General features: G+C 40.8%; 1 protein-coding gene across 1 annotated transcript; it reads left to right on the forward strand.

Moving 5' to 3' along the window:
• Nucleotides 1-63: 63 nt before the first annotated feature.
• On the forward strand, nt 64-21,396 carry pibf1 (progesterone immunomodulatory binding factor 1). Its single transcript, XM_049599737.1, has 18 exons — nt 64-980; nt 1,189-1,289; nt 2,805-3,003; nt 3,095-3,214; nt 4,282-4,415; nt 4,845-4,953; nt 5,100-5,219; nt 5,320-5,381; nt 5,576-5,701; nt 5,985-6,083; nt 10,940-11,105; nt 12,889-13,039; nt 13,400-13,490; nt 13,851-13,953; nt 16,661-16,791; nt 18,551-18,635; nt 20,261-20,440; nt 20,742-21,396. Exons 1-18 carry the CDS (start codon nt 714-716, stop codon nt 20,793-20,795), a joined length of 2,298 nt encoding a protein of 765 aa, XP_049455694.1. The 5' UTR covers nt 64-713; the 3' UTR covers nt 20,796-21,396.
• The last annotated feature ends 1,540 nt before the right edge of the window (nt 21,397-22,936 follow it).

Below are 22,936 nucleotides of genomic sequence, written 5' to 3' on the forward strand. Positions count from 1 at the left end.
GGGCCGTCAAAACTTTCCCAGAGTTTCGATAAACACGTAGTCGGGTTTCAGGTGTTTGTTTTCAATCGTGCATATTAATCTCTATTTAGTTTTTTTTCCAGAAAATAATACACAAATAATGTATAAAAGGTATGGTGATATTTTATAGCTTTTATGTAAAACTAATTTAAGGTCTGCGGTTAGTTTTGGTCGGCCATCTAATGCTTGTTCAATGAAAACAAAGCAGAAGAAGGCAGAAGAGGGACCAGCTGGCGGCGTTATTAAGAAGTAATTCATTCTGTAGCGACCCCTAAGTTTAGGAGGAGGTACTGCATGGTCTGTGCGTTGTAATGTATTACAGACGAGCGGCCGTTGGTTGTAGTGCAGGTGAATAACCACAGGGGGCGCTGTAGTCGACGCCGTTTACACTGTTGAAGTGGAGCCGTTGGCGGTTAGCAAGCGACTCGGAGCGGGACCCTCAAAATAATAACACCTCACGGGGTGCTCTTGGCAGCTCCGGGGTGTGAATCTTATTTTCTTAGACATGAGTACATTAATAGGCTTTTAACAACACGTATGCTAGCTTGACTTGGGCTCAGTCGGCATTTGTTATCGGTTAAAGAGTCACATATCGCGATGTCCGTTACCAAACTTTTCTAATCTCGCCTAATCTCCGCCACAGTTTAACTGGCTAACTCGTATTCCCAGCAAAACAGCTCCCAGAACAAGTCAAAATGCCTCCCAAGAAGCAACAGCTGAGGCCGAGGACAGCCAACATCTCCAGCTCCCTGGACCTGGAGTCGGAGGACATCAGCCTGGAGACAACCGTGCCCACCACCGAGGACATCTCCTCGTCCGACGAGCAGCGGGACGGATCCCAGAAGGTGACCCGACAGCTGATCGAGAGGAAGGAGCTGCTGCACAACGTCCAGCTGCTGAAGATCGAGCTGTCTCAGAAAAACCTGATCATAGACAACATGAAGGCTGATCATATGTCCAAGGTAGGAGGGGGGAGGATGGATAGTGTGCATGTGCATGTGTGGGTGTATCATCTCCAGGTTGTGCCTCTCATATATTGTATTATGTTCATACTATGAGATGCACAAGTTGAAGATACATTATGCCCATCTGACAAAGACAGATGCAGTAACTTTGTTGCAGTAATAATACTCTAATTGTTTCCATGCATCTGTATGTTTTTTATGTCAGATCGAGGAGCTGGAGGAGAGGCTGAATGATGCTATACATCAGAAACAGGTTTTGGCCCTGAGACTGGACAGCCAGCTGAAACTCACTCAAGAGGAGAACAGGTGTGGAAAGTTTTTTTAGAAAAACTAATCTATTTTTAGATTGTTTTAACAGTATATAAGTATTAAAAAAGAGAAGTCATGATTGCATCTCTTGAAAAGGCTTAAAGGGCAAAAAAGGACACATGTTTGCACTTTGAGGAATTCATACTTGCAGACTGATTCTCATTTAAGATATTTTGTTCTCAAGAGTTTTCTACAGCTATCCATCTGTGGTGTTTTGACAGTCATCTTAGCTTTACACACTTAAAACACATCTTACTGACATAAAAAACAATTAAGAGCACACACGCTGAGAAAGGCAGAGCCTGAAATGTCTGTGTGTGTAAGTAACTACTGATCAAATTAAAAGAGCAATATATGGAGAAAATGTGTTGCCCTGCTTTTATGACAGTTACGATGATCTAGAAATTATGAAAACCCAGATAGTGATATGTATAGTTAGTTAGTTAGTAGGAGATCATTTCAAACATGTAAGTAGCAAATAAACAAAATACTCATACAGTAGCAGACAAACATAAGAAAACAGATTACTAAAGGAAGCCTGAAAACTGAAAACAACATATAATGATTTGATTTACATGTCCAAAAAGGAGTGGGAGAAAGCTTATTTATTCTCACCCCTTCTCCATAAATTAATAATAGTGAGTAAGGTAGCTCCCCACCAGTATAAAGCTGTACAATAAAAATAAACAATTCTCTTAGACCTATTTTAATATATGGAACTAATTACCAATACCGTTTGTCTTACAGCTTGTCTTGGAAGCTTGAAAAAAAGTTTTAACCAGTATAACTCTACCTGTATCTAGGCTGCATATTTAATGGCAATATTATTGAAATCCAGAATGGCCAAGTGCAATATCCAAACTGCAGCAGCTGCAAGTTTTGATGACGGTGTGTCACAACATACCATGCCATGCCATTATATAATAACTTATTTGGCCTGTAACTATTTCCAATATTGATGTATCCATTTCTTCCCCACCTTATTTTAGTGATCATCAAGTCTCTTCTGTAGTGGAATTAACATCAAATTATACATGCTTACTCTTATCATGATGGCCCACCAGCAGATGGAGACATGAAATACAATACTTTTCAGTATATGTAGTATTCATTCATTGTGCAAAATAGGAAAAAGCATGTTGACTGAATCTGATAGTTAATTTTAAAGCCAATATCTGCTGACACCAAAGACATGCTGATAATATCTTGCATTCCTAATACCGTTATAAATAAAGCACTGGTGCTACAGAGATGCACCAGCTTACAAATCATATTCCAGATGTAAGTTGTTTGATACAGGCCCCAGCAAAAATCAAACCATCATTATCATTATATTTTTTTCAGTAAAAATTAAATGCAAAAATTACAATTCACACTAAAAATTGCAAGCAATATCCCAGTCTCAATATCTGTCGAAAATAATTACAATATCATTTTTTTTGCGCATTTCAGGCCTGAAATCCTATCCTATTTACGAATATAAACCATGCTAACAAAGATTGTCATCACTAGGAAGCAGCAGGCTCTACGTAAGCAGGAGATGGAGGCCATCCTGCTCAGGCAGCAGCAGCTAGAGGAGACCAACCGGCAGCTGTGTGAGAAGGCTGGAGAGCTGCGGAGGTCTCTCAGGGATCTGGACATCTCCCAGGACAGGTACCAGGAGCTCCGTGACCTCCCTGACGACAAAATCTCCATACAGGAATATGTAGCTGTAAGTATGGGGGAGCGCTCCCTGATGGTAAACAGAGACAAGATATGATGCAGTACACGATGAGGCTGTTTCCTTTATGTTGTGTTTTTAGATGCGTTTCTACGAGGTGGTGACTCCTCTGCGGGCTCAGCTGGCTGAGCTCAGTGTGAAGAGAGGCTGTTTGACTGAAGACCTGGATACACACAGGACCCAGATGAAGGCTTTGATGGAGGTACGGCACACATAGACAAGTTTGTGCTACACCTCTGTATTGCATTCTCTCATCTTTCTGTAGGAGTTCACATGATATGTTTGAGGATACTCTAGCATTTTATCTCACTGATGCATTATTGTATTCTTCGTGTTTTACAACCGTTTTTTGTTTATTTTTCTTTCATTCCTGTTCAAATCGTAGACTGTGTGCTGTGGAAAGTTCAAATAAACATCCCTGTTTGTGCAGCATATCAACAAGGCTGCTCATAACCTTACACGTGTTTGTGAGCACACACATTAGATAAGTCCAGAATACCAATTGGCGGCATTTTTGCCTTTGTTTTTCTGCCTTTAAACCCTCAAGAGCAAACACGCTTTCAACAAACACTCACTCCCCCCAAGCTTTGAGTCACATATTTAAAAAGTGTAGACGTGAAGAATGCAGAGAGGGTCAAGAGGTTCAGTTACCTTTAAAACTAAGTGACAATCTAAGCCACCTGAAACCTGTTCTGCATCTGCTACACACGGCAGAGTCCTCAACATGGTAATTTTCACAGCCTGCAGTGTTGAGAATAAGAGTGGAGTGGTTCACAAAAAAAAAAAAATACGCCATACAGCTGATCTTGTCAGCAGTCGCCCTGTAGGCATAAATGACACGTTGATGAGATAACGATGCAACATGCTGAAGGCAGGGTAAGGATTTGGCATAAAAAATAACATGACAATGAATGAGTCCCTTTGAGACAGGGGTATGCACGGGGTATCAAGACATTGTTACTGAACAGGTGCTCAGCCTTGTTGTTGCAGTTTTTATACATCCAGCAGGTAAATTACTCATCAGCTCAAGATGGCTCCAAGAACAGTATGTGATATTCACTGCATGACTTTGCTATTAGAGAATCTGCATGAACTGTGTGACACTGCTCAGACAGCATGGAGCAAGATGCTTATAGGTATTTTCTCTACAGAGATTCTTGCTGAATTCCAGTCTGACAAAAATAAAATCCTGCCTATTGCATGGTATATGTCTCAATATGGATACCCCATGTGACCTCAATGTTGTCTGCTCTGTGTTTGTATCCACAGAGCTACGAGGAGGAGCGGCGGCTACGTACAGAGCTGGAGTTGAGGAGCCAGAGACTGACCCTCGAGCTGGCCGACACCAAACAGCAAATCCAAGAAGGGGACTATCGCAGAGACAACTACCCTGTCATCAAACGGTGTGTGTTTATGTGACAGAACAGAAGAGGTGACTCCTCTGTAGACCTGTTTATTGATGATGAGGGGTCAGCCGTTTACCTTTGACTCCTCCTGAAGGCTGCAGTTTTTGAAGACCGGAGGTAGCGCTTGAAATAATACTAACAGCCATAAGTGTTTGTGTTTGGTTTATGAAGGAGAATCACGAGTCAGTTTGTGCAGACATTTCTGAACGTTGTGTGCATCCTTAATTAATTATTATTTGATGTTTTAAGGGAGCATCGCCTCACAAATTGATACTGGTTATCATTTGTTGGGACTGATTCTTTTTCCTCCATGAAAGCAAAGCTCCAGAACACCTTTAGTCTCATCTAGTTTCCTGCTATATTTAAAGTCTGGATATTTAAATCGCAAATGAAATGTATGTTAACCTTTAACACTTGGGTTTTCAGTGAGCGTGACAACTTTGAGTCAGATCTGAAGGAGTTAAAGAGAAGATTTGAGACACTAGACTTGACTCACACTTCAGTTACCAGAGAAAGAGACTCACTCAGCAAAGAGGTGCTACACACACACACACACACACACACACACACACACACACACACACACACAAATACATTTTTTCCTTCGTAACACTCGCTGGAATCTTTCCTAGTGTATAGTGTTCTGCAATAGTTGTTTGTTTTTCTCTCCTTGCCCTCCAGGTGGCGACATTGCAGCAGTCACTCACCCTCCTGCAGAAGGACAAGGAGTACCTACACAGGCAGAACATGGAGCTTAGTGTGCGCTGTGCACATGGGGAAGACCGCCTGGAGAGGCTGCAGGTCCATATTGATCAGCTAGGAGGCTCATTAAGTACAACAGGCATTCAGTAATGTGAAGGAGTCTTCTAACGTGCTGTCCCTTCTTGATTCTGTTGTGCAGGTGCAATTAGAAGACACTAAGAAGGCGAGGGAGAACGCCTACGAAAAATATGTAGCATCCAGGTTAGACTCAGCTGTTTTACACCATGAGAGACCTAAATTGTGCTAAAACACTGACGCTGATGGTTTCATTTATCAGCCACATTATGATCTAGTCCATTTCACCTCTGATCTGACCCACAGGAAGAAAACGTCTCGGGAAAATGATGTTTCTGGAACTGCATTCATGTTTTTGTTTCGTCTTCTTCCCACTACAGAGACCACTATAAGTCAGAGTATGAGACCAAGCTGAGAGAGGAGCTGGAGAACATCAGGCTGAAAACTAGTCAGGAGATAGACAACCTGCAGAGAACGTCCAGGGAGATGTACGAGAGGGAAAACAGGTATCAGTTGTTTTTTGTTTTGTGTGTATAAAAGCAGAAGTAATTATCTCATTACATTGATTCTCACTCAACTGCATGTGTACAGCATACAATCAGCAACTGAAGAGGAAGAGCTATCACCACACATACTTCATAGTAGCATCAAAATAAAAGGAAATACTTAAAAAATAATTTTTTTAAAATTATGTACATCATAACAGAACATGCTGATTCCTTTGTACTGTGTATTGTGTGTGTGTGTGTGTGTGTGTGTGTGTGTGTGTGTGTGTGTGTTTTTGTCCAGGAACTTGCGTGAGGCAAGAGACAATGCAGTGCTGGAGAAGGACAGAGCCGTTGCTGCGGAGAGAGACACTCAGTCCAGATATGACCAACTGCTGGAACAGTAAGTTTTACGATTCATTAAACACATAAAGATTTGATACTGAAGTCCCTCCAGCGTTCGTATACACTGAACATTGACAGTTACTTTAGGTTTCATTTTTATTCTTTATTTTTCTTTTATGACGACAACTCAGACAGTAAATTTTAAAGACAGCAATGACAACAAAAACATTTCCTCACTCATCTCCAGTGGTAAAAAGCTTTACAGATTAATTGCATTTGGTTATCATAAAGGAAATTCCATTCAGCGTCTTTATCTTGGGACAATGACAATTTTTAACATTAACATTTATCAAACAAATAATTTTTGTGTGTAACTGTATGTTTCAAAAGCACAGTATTTCACAACTTTCTCCCAACAAACTCTGATGTCTGTTCATATCCAATAAGACGAGCAGATGATATTGATCTTCACTGTTGCTGCACAACACTTGCACAGTATGCTTTGAAATACAGCGGACAATTACTCTGGAACAACAGCCCTCACTTCATTAAAACCTGTCCATCATTACTCTCATTTAAATGTAATATGAAAAAACACCTGTGCCATAGTTAATGTATTAGTTATGTTTATGTCTTATGTGTATGTGTCTGTTTCATTGATGATTTCTCAGCTCTCCTGCACAGTCCCTGCCATTTTTATTTTCATATACTTGTTTTTAATCACATCTTGTGTGCTAATAAAATTCAAATTCAAAATGCAATGACCAAAAACAAACACATGAAAGCCTGTATAAATAATATTAAAACCCATCTGCATAGTCTCTTGTATCGTTATTTGGGTGAACTAACCCTTTAATGAGCAGGAGACAGTAAAAAAATATACTGTAAAAGCTGCCTTTTGACAAATATACATGCATTTTTTATGTAAAATATTTTCACTTCACATAATTGTCTGGTTGAACGTCTCAGTTTTCACTATCTCTTAAATCCTCAGCAGCCACCTGCACTCGTTGCTTTTAGATACTTTGGTGAATAAATAATTAAGACCTGATTTGGCATTTTTGCAACCATCGCCATGTTCCACAGCTCCACTGACCTTTTAGGAGTTAAAACACAACTCCAAGTGCTGCCTATAAATGTAGGTCACTTCCTGGATGCTCTCTAATTAAACTGTTTATCAGGAAAGGTTAAGGAACTTCACCCGAGGGTGACTGTTAAACTGTTAAGAAAGCTCGGACAAGTTAGTACAGTTTTTTTGTTGTCAAGCAACATGGTGTGAATTTGAAATATGAGGTTGTGAACCACATCACGCCACCTCTTTGTATTGTGAGCTAGTTGTGATTGGGAGTTGCCAAAGCCAAGCTATGATTTGTTATAAACTCATCTTCAGTTTGCGTTCTGCTGTATTTCCCTGAAAGTTGGGAGCTTGTTGTTGCTCTGATGCTCATGCGTGAGCCAGCGGCAGTCTGTCATTAGCGCATGTTGTGGGAGAGGCAGGCCTTTGTCGGCTGTGGTTCCCTGTCTCTTACTGAAGATCACATGAATGCTTTGCTGTAACTCTGGGGTCAGGAGGTTACAAGGAGGTCAGAGGTCACTAGAGGTCAGTTTCATAGCATCTGGTGTCACTGGCCTAGCTGCCTGCCTCTCGGGAGTGAAATACTTACAACGCGGGTTAAATACAAAGAGAGAGACAAGGTACTGTACGGTACTGAAGACTATTTAGAGGCTGAGGAAATCTCCTTAAACTGTGGAGGATCATTTTAAATAGTTTCTTTAGACTTCTTTTATCTTGCTCTTGGCAAAGCTAATGCCTTTTTGTTTTGTTTTTATTTCCGTTTTTGTTTGTATTTAATGCTGCTTTTTAGTCATTTCCCATTTCCAAACATCCTCGCAGTGATTCATATCCAAGTTGCTGGTCAGCGTCTCCGCCGCAGGCAACAATGCCCGTCTCAGTATAGCCTCAGAAGGTGCCTCTGGGTCATGGCCTTGCAGGAAGTTTCAAATCTTGCATGGAAATTGCAACAGACACATTGTGAGCCCTGCTACACACACACACACACACACACACACACACACACACACACACACGCACGCACACACACATTTTAAGTCCCCCTTCCGTCAGCCTTTCAAACAGCGTGTCCTGTTTTCATGCTATATTCCTGATGATGTGTATTTGCATTTGATTTTTCTAGTCACACACATTTTGGAGATTTGTTCTAAGCACTGAAAGGAATTATGTAGAAAAATATGTCTCCACCAGGGTATGAAATTAACAAAATATTTTGGGGGCAATTTTGGCCCCCACGGTCTAAAAAATGGGGGCATTTTCGAAATGTTCGGGGGCCATCAAAAAATTGTAATTATGTTCTAACAATAAGTACATGAAAAGCAAAACCAACTAAGATAGTGTCTTCACTCTTCAGTAGAAACCACTATAAATGAAATAAATAATGGGTTACATAAAGTTATGGTTGCAAAATATCACTCAGATTTCCTATAATTCAACCAGTTTAAATGTGTTAATTTAACCATTAATGTACTGATAGCAGTACTAATGTTTCACCACATTACAGTTACTTTTACTGTTAAAAAGGCCAAATTACTATAAATTCCTTAGATGCAATCCTGGAAGTAAGTTAATTTAAAATTTAACATTCATTCTACCTTAATTTTTCATTCATTTGTCATTGTGTAGACACAGATCACCCAAGAAATGGTTAGTTTATACTTATGGTACAGCAAAGCCCCCTCCCCTTCTCTGTCAGATTATTCTCACGTAATCAGTGCAATCTCGTTGATTATGTCTGGAAAATGAGTTGTAGACGTGACGGTAAATTAATTTAATGAAAATAAAATTATACTTTAATGTCAGATTGTAATACTGTTAAAAATATAAATATATATAGTTGTTTCGAAAACCTGGGGGCAATTTTGGCCCCCGGAACATGGCTTTTGGGGGCATTCTTGGATAAATTGCGGGCCAAATGGCCCGTGGCCCTTGCTAATTTCTGACACTGGTCTCCACAACATGTCTTATTTTCTTCATATTTCAGTAGTTAGGAGCATTATTTAATTTAAACTCTATTTTACAATATTTTATCTGTACCAGGCAGACAGAGAGAGAAGCACGCACACAGCAGCAGCAGCAGCAGCAGCAGTAGTAGTGGTGTCCCTGTTCTGGGTTACTACTACATACCAGTCATTTCTCTAGATCCAAACCACCAGCTGTTGGTCTTTCCATACACACACACACACACACACACACACACTTCACTCTCTCTTGCGCTCTCTCTCTTTCTGTGCCGCGATCACATTCCCTCTCTGCGTCGCATCGCAAGCCAGCAACGACAGATGCTAGCCACAAGCCCTTAACCCCTAACCCCACGCATGCCCCTATTTTTGGGGCAAAGAATGAGGCGGACAAGCTTGAAATGGCGTCAGATGATTGTAGCATAGAAGGCCGGCTTGAATCTCAGCGCTCTATTTCAGAATGCTGGCTAACAGGCCAGTTACCGCGATCAACTTGTCGGACACACAGACAACGTATTGAGTACAGTTTTCCATTTTCACCTCTCGAGCAGACGTAAACATGTCGTGATGAAATTTGCCTCAGGGAGCCCCAGAGTCAGGTGCTCTCACCTACTGCAGCTGTAAATATTGCCATTAAAATTGCCATTTAAAAGTAGAAAGAAAGGCTCACTACACCCCTGTGGTGAAGTGAGTTTAAATTTTTAAAAAACATTTTTCCTCTTTGCATCTAGATTGCAGCCGCCATTAATAAAAGAAGGCCTGAAATGTCGGCCATGTGTACACGTCTGTCACCGTGAGCACACAGCTCAGGCCTGCGCTCTATGGATGATGAAATCCTATCAGGTCAGCTGTAATCGAGAGTTATTAATATTATCCAACCAACCTCCGTGGTTTAATAGAGTCTGTGTGTTGGTGCTTGGAAGCTGCCTGAGGAAGAGCACTGGACTCAAAAACCGTTGCCTGTCTTTGTTTTTTTACTTTAGGGCTGCAGCAAATGATTGTTTTCACCTTCTGTCATTCCATTGATTATTTTTTCGATTAATCATTTAATTGCTGTGTCTATGAAAGATCTGAAAATAATGAAAAGGCCCATCATAATTTCCCAGAGCATAAAGTGATGTCCTTGAAAAGCTGTTTTCATCCAAACTATAGTCTGAAACCCAGTGACACTCAATTTAAAATGAAAAAGGTGGAATTAACAAATGTTTTGCTGCCTTATGAACAACTTAAAAGATCGATCTTTTGCACCATGCATCATCTTGTGCTTTTGCAATTTTGGGATTGACATTAGAAGGTTGGATCAATGTTATCTCTGTTGTGCACAAGCTTTCCCATCTGCACACATAAATGTTACAAGGCTTCGACTCGATGCAAAATTGTCTCATCTGAAAACTGAAACTGCTGTCTTTCTTCTCCCTGCTTACTAAACACTAAAGTTAAAACATGTTTCCCCTGCTGCCAACTCCAATAATGAAGGATCAAACAAGGCCAAATATTGCTGCGAGCGTCATTGAGAAATACTCTTCTGCAACTAAATGATTTAAGACCTGCCTTCCTGCCCGGTGACTCGGCGTAGCGCTGTCAGGTACCACACAACACTTTGAACACAAAACCTCAACATAAAAATCGTTAATTGCGCAAGGCACGCTAAATAGTCACTTCCTTGCCAATTTCCAAATAAACATGTTATCCTGCAAATTCTCACTAAATGTCTTTGTATCTATATGGGGGAAGATGTTGCAACACTTGTTTGAAACCACCAGGCATGCCTGAGCTCAACCAGGGAGCCCAGAGCTGAGTTTACCTTCTCTATCTGTCAGCGCCAAAACACATTACCCCACAACACACCTATAATCTACCTGTGTGTCTCCATCTATGCAGGTTTCGTCAGCTCCAGCTGGGTACTGATAGCCGGGTATCAGAACTGTCCAACCAGGCCAAGCTGCACTCCTTCGAAGCTGAGCGCGCTCAGATGGTCAAGGACGAGACGGCTAAGGCCCTGGCGCAGTGCCAGGTGGAGTGTGAGAAACAGCAGAAGAAACTGGAGGTATTCTAAACAGTAGAAGATGTTTTACTTGTTGCATGACAGCAGTATACCCAGTAGCACACTCTTAACTTCTGCGTGCCTTTCCCTGTCATGATTTCAGCCAGATAACATTTACTCCTTAATTTGAAACTTAAATAGATATTAAATAATAAGCAAACACTGTGTAAGTGTGCCTCAGCCATTTTAGATTCAGTAGTCCCTCTTTGCTCATTAAAATTCAATATTTTTAGCTGACTTTTTAAGCGCTAATAAATATAACTGTGCACAGATTTAAAGATAATTATTTAAAATATTTTTATTGAGCTAAAAAAAATTGTTTCCACTTGAAAAAAAAACATGAAAGAAAAAAAAATACATTAATGTATATTCACAGATATAAAATAGATAATAGAAGAGATGTAGGATTGTATTATGGGATGGGAACAGTATAAAAAAAATAAGCAAATTAAAAAGAGAGAAGGAAAAAATGAAAGATTTAGATGGTATAATCATTTAATTCTTTCATTTTTTGTCTTTTCTCTTAAATAAATTTAAATAAAAGAGGCATAAAATCTAAGAATAGAAACATAACTAGGAAAAGGCAGTCTAAGAACAGTAATTTCCATGAGCGTTTCTTAAAAGTCTCATTACTCTTCATTAACATTGTGAAAGCAAGGAAAAACAGAAATAATGTTCTTACTTGGTGCAAACATCATATAAATGATTCGACCAAAAATGCACAACCGATGCGTAAATCATTAAATCCCTGTTCTGTTCATTTAGGGAGGAGTCCATCCACTGTACTTTCAGATTAATGTTCCACTCTCAGGAATATGTCTATCCCGTCTTTGTGCGTTGGTCCAGTGGCTCAGTTCTTATCTCTGTTCACTGTAGCACACCCATTTATACAAGAAGTTAATTGAGTGCAGATTGTTCTTGATGTCTGGATGCACTTAGCCAAGGTCCACCTCTTCACCTGTGTTTAACCCTGTCCTTCTTGCCAGAGGGACACGCACGATGAGACCATGCATTGCACATGATCATAAAGGGGAAGAAGGAAGGATGAGGATCTTTTCTCTTTTTACAGTCAGTGAATGAAGAGCTAGTTTAGGTTTTGACATTGGAGTTTGTTATTTAGCTTTGATTTTGTTCCAGTTCTGTATAATAGTGAGGTTTAAAGCTGGTTTTGGAAGAGAAGTCCTTTCATTTAGATTTTTTTCCTCTCCTTTTTTTCCCCTTTCACTTCTCTCTGTCTCTGTGAATGTTTTTGTTCATGCTTGGATTTGATTTTTATTAGGAATTTAAAAGCACAAGGACTCAAAGGCGCACTATGACACAAAAATCCCAGAGAACAGCACTTAGAAGCATTACTAAAAACATTTTTTCCAAAGTGGAAACAACAACAACACACCGTACATAGAAACATGTATAATAATAATTCTTGGTAAATGTACACATAAATGTACAATGTAAATGTTCATATTTACAATGGAAGCAGGGCAGTTTTATTGAGTTTCAGTGTGAATGAAATGAAAACATTTTAATCATACAAATTGCCTGGAAAATTGAGAACATTTTTATTTAATTCCAGCTGGCAAATACTGTAATGTAATAATGTATTGAATAGAAGAGAAAAAGATTTGAATCCATTATCTATAATTTCAATACACTGACATTTATATTATCTTTATTCCTCAGAGACATCATCCTGTACAATTAAAAGAACGCTGAAATTACCGTTGTTTGCTCTCTATCTCCCAAATCTCCCCTCCTTTACCCTCCCTCCTCTCCTCCCGTCACACAGCTCCTGACCCAGGAGTTTTACAGGCTACAGACGTCATCAGAGAAGCGGCTGGCGGAGCTGCGAGCTCAGAATGCCGAGCAGGCGTCTCGCCTGGAGACGTACGAAAAGCTCGAGCAAGAGTTGGACCAAGTCACCATGCAGGCTGCCGAAAGTAAAAACCGTACTCATTACATTACACACATTACTGTGAGGTCAGAAAGATAGAAGCACAAACAAGTACGCACTTGCTCCTTCAAATGCCTTGGTCTGGCGTCAGAGAATGTATGAAATTATATTAAGAGATAGTGTCATACTGGATTAAGATGAAGGGAACAGTAATTTGAAAATGTGTAATTGTTATTTTGGAGCTGTAATTGACGGCCTTGTGACAGTGGGTGGAACAGAAGTTTAGATAAACAGACAGATGTTGTGTGAAACAACAGGATTTTACTACAGGCTGGTCTCTGCCACATCATCATCATGACCGTCCCGGAGATGTATAGATGGTATTTGTGTTTCTGTCTGTTGCCAGTTGAGAATGAAGAGGAGGCAGAGAGAGTTCTGTTCTCATATGGCTACGGTGCCAACGTTCCCACAACAGCCAAGAGGCGATTAAAACAGAGGTACAACACATGATACACTTCACATCAAAGGATAGGACACATGCCTTTTCCTAAATACACTGTATGTATTAAGAAACGAGCATGGTCAGGCAGATCTTGGATTTCTGCCAATAATCATTTGGTTGTAGTGTCTGTGTGCTTGTTTTTGTTCCTAAAAATGACACATGAAATACACTCGCATTTTACTCCACACTTCATCTTTGATTTGAAGCATCCATGTTGCAGCCAAAAACTCAAATTGATCCCAACTGTTGCGGTTGCATCCACTGTACGGTAAACAACTCTGGAAGTACACACTAGTGTAGACTTGCTGGTGTTGTCATGTTTTGGAATTTCCAAAACTGTTTGTGTGCTGTGCAGCGTTCACCTGGCTCGCAGGGTGCTGCAGCTCGAGAGGCAGAACACGTCACTGAGGAGAGAGCTGGACAGACACAAATCACAGACAGGACAGATATCTGAGGAGGTAAACACACACACACACACACACACACACACACACACACACACACACACACACACACACAGAGAGAGAAAATTCTGGTGTGTGTCTGCCCTGGGACCGTCATTAATGGGTTAACATTTAATTGAATGCCTATAAACCAAATTGAAAAGTGCTGCAAGTCCGTACCTGCAACACTTGTTTTCCCCCTATCACAAATCTCCTACAGCGGCTCAGATTATAGTTGTTCCATAGCCTCTATCAAAGCCATATGATTTATTTCAGCTTGTTTCTACATCTCTGTGATGACATAACAGTCATTATCACAGAGCCAAGATCGGCGGCTCCTCTCTCATCATCCTCCATTTACCTCCTCACACCATCGCACGACACTCAGCTGTGAAAGTCAATGGCGAGAGCACATCTAATCACTCTCTTAAAGACTGACTCTGCAACGTGAACAAAAAAAGAATGTAGCAGCTTGTGAGGTCGGTCACATGTATCATCAAATGCACTTCAGGATTCCGTAACGAGAGTATCCTCTGCCTTTTCTTTTTCAAACTTGGGTTCAAGTGTAACAATGGTCCTGCCAATTCTTTAAATCTGCTTTTAATGGCGTGCCAGTAAAATGACAGGTTGTTTGAAAGCAGACAGCAGACACCGCAGACTTTGTATGTGAAGAAGAAGACGTTTGTCTTAGTACCTGTCACGCTTGTTGACACAGCGGGGAAACAGTGCCAAAAAACCATGACGGCCATGCTCTTCACTCTCCCAACAAGTCACCACACCAATCATTGAGGCTTTTGTTGTGTTTGGCACTCCATGTGCATGTGTGTGCAACACTCAGGCTTTCATTCGGGGTGTATTTGTATATAGTCACATGTCTACTACTCGTGCACTGATGCTGAAAAAATCATCCAATAGGGTTTAAAATGTTGAGAACGACAGCTCTGGCAGCCAGTGTGCTCACTTTTTTCTTACTCCTTATGTTAATCTCAATGAGAGGGGAGATTGTGCAAGCTGGACTCAAGAGGCTGGGCAGGTTTGAGACTAAATAAGCCGAGCCATTCAACTGTCAGGTGTGACTGACTGGCACTTGTCTGGAATGCCTCATAATTCATCGAGCATGAAAGGAAAGGGTGAAAAATTATACTTTTTATTCACGAGAAAGGGTGTTAACCACTTAACCACCCACACAGATGTCCTGACTAAGTGACTATTGTCCTTCCCCTCCCACCCAGTTCTACTCGCTACTGACTGGCTGTAAAAGTGGCTTAATGAGTAACAACCTAACTTTATCTATTGTTTCGCAGATTTTAAGCACGATACTGACTAGTAAGTAATACAATAATACACACAGTATATTGAAACTCTTATATAAGAGTGCATCAAAACACCATAAAGGAATTTTTCTGACCATAATTTCAAGAAAGACGTTTTCAAGATTATGAATTTTTGCACTCCGTTTCCACTTTATGTCGTAATACTGCTACTTTTAATAAAAATGCTACAACTTAGATACACCTTCATAAATACTCACATTTATGGGCTCTCTAGGCTGCCGTCACAGATAAGGAAGTCTTGGCTGTGGTTGTTGTGAAAGAGTGATTCATAAATATCAGATAGAATTGCTCTGTTTTATAATAATAACCAACACGTGAAGACAGTTGCAAAGCGGAAATATTCCTTAAAGGGACAGTTCAGCCTCAAATCAAAAGAACATATTTTTCCTTTTACCTGTAGTATTGTTTATCAGTCTAGATTGTTTTGGTGTGAGCTGCCGAGTGTTGGAGATATCACAGTCTGCCTTCTCTCGAATATAATGAGACTAAGTGGCATTCAGCTTGTGGAGCGCCCAAAATGAATTTATAAAACTCAACAGCAATGACTCATGTGGGAACTATTTACTTTTAGCCAACTACACCCGCCAACTGTATCACCACGCAGAAGGCTAGATTCTAGCAAGTCAGGCGTCTGGAATCTTTTGAAAATTGAAGGGCTATACCTGACTCCAAATTACGTTACTCAAATCAGATTTAGGTGTTCAATACGAATATTCAACCATTTCTTTTTTTGTTCCCCACATAGAATTTGAAAGGGGTTCAGCAGGATGATCAGTGACAGTGACATTCATGTAATACAGTTAACAAGATAATTACACTAACGACAGATCAGAAATGTGCTACAGATTTTTTTGCCAATTTAAATATCAAACAAAAGCTGGAGATTGTGTTGTATTGAGTTGCTGCGAGCTGTAAATTCACCACTTCTAAGCAGAAGACGGAAGATAACGTGATCTCGGAGCGTGACTGAGCAAAGCCACTCCTCTGCCAGGCAGCTGCCTCTGTGTCTGCAGCTGCCTGTGTGTCTGCAGCTGCCTGTACCAAAAAGCAGCTTGAAAGTGAGGAGCACTTACTCTGCTTAATCTGGGGACCAAAATGCCTTCAGAAGTATACTGACCAAAAAAAAAAAGACTGTTGGCAGGAATCTGAGTCGACTGAGGGGTCTTCGACTGCTGATTTGAATTTCTGAATCTCTTTTGTTAGGGGGCAGCCCTGCATAATTATCAGGAGGGCAGACGTTTAGCTCTTTTTGCATTATACGTGATTGTGGAGAAATGCAGGACCTGAGTCTAGGGAAAACAGTAACCTTAGTCGACCCTGACATTGTGTACGTGAAGTAATCGTTTTTATGATTGCCCCAGTGTGCACGCATGTGTGTTTTTCCCCAGTTGTTGGCAGCCAACCAGCTGTTACAGCAGACTCAGCAGCCCTATAGCTACCTGATTGAGACGGTGAGACAGAGGGATGCACAGATCAGCACGCAAAAGGAACGTCTCACCGCACTTGAGGACGAAGTCAGGTACATGTACAGAACACACCCTCACAAACAGTACACAAGGAGGAAGTGAACTAAAAAGAAAACACCTGACCTTTTTTTAATTAAAAGTGATTAGGCTTTCTGTCCTGTTTGCCAAGCTCTGTCCTTGTTAATTTCATTAGTTACATTTCGTACCTTGTAATTTACTCATTGCAGCAAGCCATACCTCCCTTCCCTTGGGCGTCTCTATCTCCCTTTGTCTTCATTTGTCCCTCTTGAACCTACCTCATTTTATCTTCGTGCAAAGCTGCATGAGTTTGTCTATAAGTGAGTGTTTCACATCAGCACACCTGACGCTGATCAACTGGAAATCTCCCCTGTCCCCCTCCGTATGAGAAATATGCAAACTGAGAGACAGCAGGTTTTCTCTTGCTGAGCGCTCACCTGGGGCAAGCAGCAGAGCGAAAAAAAAATCCTTTAAAATCCCTTTAAGCCTCTCAAACCTCCCCATTTGACAGAGATATTGAAGTCTTCCTGTGGCAGTGCTGTCTGTTTAACAGCAGAGACACAGATTCTCACTCTATGTTTGCAGTCTCTCTGTATTAACTGTATTCACAGGGTTTTTTTGGGGCAATAATCAAAATTAACTCAGCTCAATTCGGCTAACAAGAGTGTCTCAGCAGAGGCAAATCTCAGGCTATGAGACCCAAGTTGAACTCTTTTGTCCAGAGTTCTCAGTGCTCTCATTGGTGAAGCTACCAAGCCACTGTTTCAAGATTTGCAAGATTTTCTTTAAAGTTTTCGACATCACAAGCTCCTGCTCGTATGTTTCACAGCCCCGGGAAAGAACACTTGGATAGTACTGCAGAGAGTTCAGCTCATGAGATAGAAGAAACGTGTAAAAAAGAAAAGGAGAAAAGGCAATTTATTATTTAGTATATTTTATAAATGCATGACTCATGTATTTAATTTATTATTTGGCTGTTGATGGTTTTATACCAGTGATTTATACTCCCAGTGCTAGTGAAACAAACTGCTGCCATTTAGACTGATTGCTTTATAGTCCAACATTTTTTACCCCCTCAGCTATACTTCAGTACACAGTCACACACATGAGGCAACATATAATTTTAATGTACACCACACCTTCAAACTGGATCCTGTGTTGATCCTTACTCGACCCCGCGCTAAAGCTGAATGAAACTCTTTCTATTTAACATTAGGCATCTACTTTATACAGTATAGTACGCTGTTTCTACAATCTTACAATGTCCTGCCTTAAAGGTGCAGTCTGTGATTCTAATCAAATACACATTTGCTCAAGTTCAGCAAATATATATCTCCTTACAGCTCTGTGTGTGTGCGCTGAGAAAAAATCCAGTGTTCATGAACAGCCCTGAATCTGTTAATGGAAAACATAGAAAGCAGCTTGGCCCAAACCATACAATACTGATCAGGCCAGTTAGCAACAGGGGGCATTCATGTTCGTGCACAGGACGTCAGAAAGGCAATGGATGTATAAAGAGAAGACTTAGGAGCTTCTGAATGAACAGTGATGGGAGGGGTGTACATGTTTTGGTGTTGAGTCCAAATAATAATTATCTTACTCCAGAATGGCACTTTTAAAGACTCCACCTTTAAAGAATGTTATCAACATCCAAACTGTGATTCACAGGACTAACTTGTCCAGCAAGTTTCACATGACACAGAATAATAAATTCATAACATGTGGCAGGTACAATAATGTTTTTGTCTTAATCAGATCTGCTCTCTTTCTGCCTGTTTTTGGGTGTAACCCCAGTTCTCTGAGGAAAGAACGGACTGCACTGCAACAAGTGAAAAACAACATGGCCGCCGATCTGGAGCGACTCCTCAACCATCGAGAGGTACTATCTGAGGTTTTCCACTACGATTATATGTAGCTGTGACAACCTGTTTGAAAATGGTGAGCAACAGGAAATTCCAGCCAAACCTTTATTAGTAAAATTCCATGTTGCAGCAAGGTCAGAGCAATGCCACTGATGCTATAACTGCTAACCTGGGTGCTAACTAAGCAGCAATCTCCAGGGCTGAAAAATGAAGCCAACACAAAATGGCAAAAACTGCAGTTCCTTGAATGGCCACTTGAGGCTGGCTCTGAGAGCATGTCAATTCCCGTGGACCCCCATGTTAAAATGTCCAACTTTACAGCTGAAATAAACATGTTTACAGCCTGGTACAAAGAACAGTTTGGTCCTCACAGCTAATTTCCCCTTTCATAACAACTGCACTTGGGTGAATTTTTAAACTCACCTGTTTAAATTCTACGTGTCTGCTGGTTCTCAGTTTGATCCGCCCCTCGCTCCTCCACAGCTCCACTCTCTCGTCCAAATATGGTCACCTGAGGTCACTTCTGACTCCAAAAACCTAAGATGGCGATAACCAAAAGGCCAAACTCAGGGCTCCAAAATGGGAGTCCACAAACCAGTTGGTGATGTCGGGGTGGCTTCTGTGGAAACACACCAGTAATGCCTCTTCTCCACTCCATCATTGATTAATCTTTCAATTCATAGTTGGGTCTATGAAACATCAGCAAATTTGAAAAAAAGTCCGTCAAAATTTCCCAAAATGGTGACATCAGGGCAAAACAAAATTTGATTATATTTTAAGACAAGGAAAAGCAACATATTCTCTTCAGAATGCTGAAAAAGTAGGTGTTTGGTATTTTTGCACTGAAAAAAGACAAATCATCAATCGATTATCAAAAGAGTTACTGATTAATTTTCCATTCATCAACTAATTGTTGCAGCTTAACTTTTTATCCTTTAAAGCAAACAGGCTTTTGATACCCAGACGAGTTATTGCACTGTGTTGCAACGCTTCCTTCAAGATTGCGTGTGCTTGTGTGTGCGTGCGCGTGGGAGTGCGTTCCCCTCGAGCCAGCCGTTTGCTGTATGAAGTATGTGCCCTGTCACAGACAGCTGTTCCTCAGCTTGGCTGTTTGGGATGCCACCAGTGTGCGTGAGCGTTCCTGTGTATGTGTGTGTGCTCGTGCTCGTGTGTGTGTGACATGCCAGGGCTCATGTCCTCAGGGGTGATAAATAGAACCGTGAAATGGCCCAGAGTCCTCCCCTCTGCCCTGCTGCCACCCCTGCAGACCCTTGAGCTTGTTGAGCTTATTATTGCAAGTCGTCCCATAGTTGGAGTTCAAGCAGACAAACGTGTCATCGGAAAGCAGCAATAAAAATTCCTGAAATGTACATTTTAAAGTAAATGTTTCACAGGATTTTGAAAAGATATTACCTTAAAAGACACATGTTTGTATTGAGTTATTTCAATCATACAAAATATTTATTATTATATGATGGTTTATTTCACCACTGTTTGAATTTCTGTTTAAAAGACGGATGATTCAGTTGAGATTTTTGGCCTTTTGGACACTACACTCCCCGTTATTTCTCATAAAAATTCCTGTTTATTATTTTACCCTTGTTTTCACATCCCTATTTTCATGACCCGTGTGATTCTCCAGGAGTTAGCGGTGATGAAGCAGGTCCTGATCAGCATGCGCTCCAGACAGGGAGACGCGCTAAACCTGTTGGAAACAGATAAAACTGCCGTCAGGGCCACTGGCGCAGGAAAACACCAGTCCAAATGTATCAACAGGGCCACAGAAGAAGAGTCACCAAACAAACCCAAACCTACTGTGTTTGTAAGTGTCTGGCTTTGCAACACGCTTGTATGAGTCACACCAACTTAACCTGCCTGGACTCAAGCTCAGACAAAGGAGATCTAGAGGTTGACAGGAAATGATTAATTGTATTTTTGTTGTTTAGTTTCATTTAAACGTGTCATTGCAGACAGCTGAGCAAAGATATGCGGTAGTATTAATCTTTGAATCATGAGGAAGTTAAATAGATGAGAATATGTTAACAATCCAAAGAAGAGCTTCTGCTGGCGTGCGTCTAATACTTTCTAACAATCATTTTTCTCTCTGTTTCTTTCATTTGCAGACCAATAAGGAAGTTCCTGATTGGTACCAAAAGATAAAGCAGAAACCAAAATGAATGTTTATTTCTGTTACCGCTGGTGCTTGTCTCTCAGGGTTTTAACAATCTTATGTTTTATCAAGGCTTTTGTTTATTAAACTTGTAACTTGCACTTCTTTTTGACTTGAAATACAAAAGCAGAAACCGTTTCTAGTGTCCGAGTGTTTTGTTGTTCTCATCCTTGGTTACATATTGTTCAGAAAATTCCCTGCGTACTGGTCCAAAACCAGAGGTATTACCTTCCACAGGGTACACATTCCAAGCTAACTGACTGCCCAAAAATTCCTCTTTCTTGGCAGTGGTGTATTTTATTAGGTCTGTCTATCATTATTTCCTCATCTTTTCCAGGTTTGCAGATACTGGTGACTGCAGACAAACAGCATTGCAGGAACCTTAGCCTGGGATTCGCACGAGCCGAAGCTCCTTTGGGTTTAAATATAGACATAGTGGACATACCTTTATCATTTCAGACCATGTTCTTATCGGTGTCGTATTAAACTCGACCAGGGGACGGCTTTAAAGCTGTTTTGTCTCTTTTCTTGAGCATACAATACACCACTTTCTTTACCTGTTACAGGAAACGGCTAGAACATGAAATGTATTATAATATGCTAAAAAATAAGCCTGTATGATCTATTGATTTTTTTGTAGAAACTGAAATATGTGAGTCCAGATGGTATTTTCCAGAATTAAATGTGTATTTAAGTGTGATTTCACAGTGTAAGGGTGCCCTGTTATAATAAATTATATTAAAAAAACCTCACTATCACATATTAAATGGCTACGCCTCCAAATTTTGCATATGAAGCTCAGTTTACTTGTCATTAGAAGTGCTGTTCAACCTGTGAAAAAATGTTGAATTATGTTTTCTGTGAGTAAGTACAGAATGGCAGAAGTTTCATGTTATTTATTTATTGCCATATGCAAAACGGTTACAGAGAAGCAGTCATTGGCAATGAAAATCTTAGATATCAGGCAAAAAAATGAGAGAATCTTGGACATAAAATATAACGTAGAATTTAAAATGCAAATTTGTGCTAGACAGGTGTACGATATTTGCAAATGAATAAAGTAGGGGTAAACTGGGGTTCTGGCGGGCCAGAACCGGCTCAAAGACCAAGAGATTCCAAGTTTAAATCGTGAGCAGCCTATTTCATGTACCACCCTGACCAGACAAAAACAATGAATTGTTATTGTGGTGGCAGTAGCTCAGTCCATAGGGACTTTGGTTGGGAACTGGAGGGTCACCGGCTCAAGTCTTTACTGGGACTGATAGCTGGAGAGGTGCCAGTGTGTCCCCTGGGCACTGCTGAGGCTCCCTAGCCTGAGTGTCAGACTGAAGCTCCCAGAACCTTCAGTCTGACATGGCTTCCATTGAAGGCGATTTACAAAGGGGAGGGAATTTGATTTTTTCCCTAACCAATCAGTAGAGATCAACAAGCGAGCATTGCCCGTTTAAAATGTCTCCGTCATTGTGCACGCCCAGCTGCATCGCCATTAAATCCAGTTTAGCAGCTTCCTTAATTTGGTCCTCCATTAATGCAAGTAGTGGCGAAATACCTCGATAGCATCGGTAATGTGGTCTGTAGGATCTGTAGCGGTCGCCATTGTTGTTGCCAGTTACCCACCGGTGTACAGCTTGACATCAGCGTGGCGCTGATTGGCTAATCGCTAGACCCGCCCCCACCCCCGGCGTTCATTGGTCCGTCCATCGTTTGGACGAGATAAATTGCAAATTCATTGAAGTATGCCAGACCAGAGATGCAAGCCTACTCAGTTGAGTGGGCGGGGTCTGTGGTCTGGAACCAGGCTAGAGGCTCCCTTCAGCTAAGCACCGAACCCCCAACTGTCAGTGGGCAGCCCCCTCACATCGCTTCATCTAATGCTTGTATAGGTCCTGTTTGTGTGTGTGTGTGTGTGTGTGTGTGTGTGTGTGTATGACAACAGAGGGAAAAAAATTATTAATCCCTGAGGGAAATTAAAGTATATCTGCTTCTTCTTTTTCAAAAAGATATTGAACCTTGTGCAAAATATTGTCAGTCAGCAGCTTCACTACAAAAGACTCCCTATCAGTCTTATCTTAAAACATACTGGTCAAACCATATTGCTAAGGCACTGCCAAAAATTTAGCTTTGTAAAAAGGTCTGTAAGGCAGGATA

Source organism: Epinephelus fuscoguttatus, linkage group LG16 (genome assembly GCF_011397635.1).
Source record: "Epinephelus fuscoguttatus linkage group LG16, E.fuscoguttatus.final_Chr_v1".
Lineage (NCBI taxonomy): Eukaryota > Metazoa > Chordata > Actinopteri > Perciformes > Serranidae > Epinephelus > Epinephelus fuscoguttatus.

What these genes read in the sequence shown, in the direction of transcription:
- pibf1 (XM_049599737.1), top strand. Translation starts at nt 714, where the DNA reads ATGCCTCCCAAGAAGCAACAGCTGAGGCCGAGGACAGCCAACATCTCC. An exon ending in TATGACCAACTGCTGGAACA is followed by an intron (nt 6,084 to 10,939) that starts GTAAGTTTTACG and finishes CCATCTATGCAG; the next exon opens with GTTTCGTCAGCTCCAGCTGG. An exon ending in AACAGCAGAAGAAACTGGAG is followed by an intron (nt 11,106 to 12,888) that starts GTATTCTAAACA and finishes CCCGTCACACAG; the next exon opens with CTCCTGACCCAGGAGTTTTA.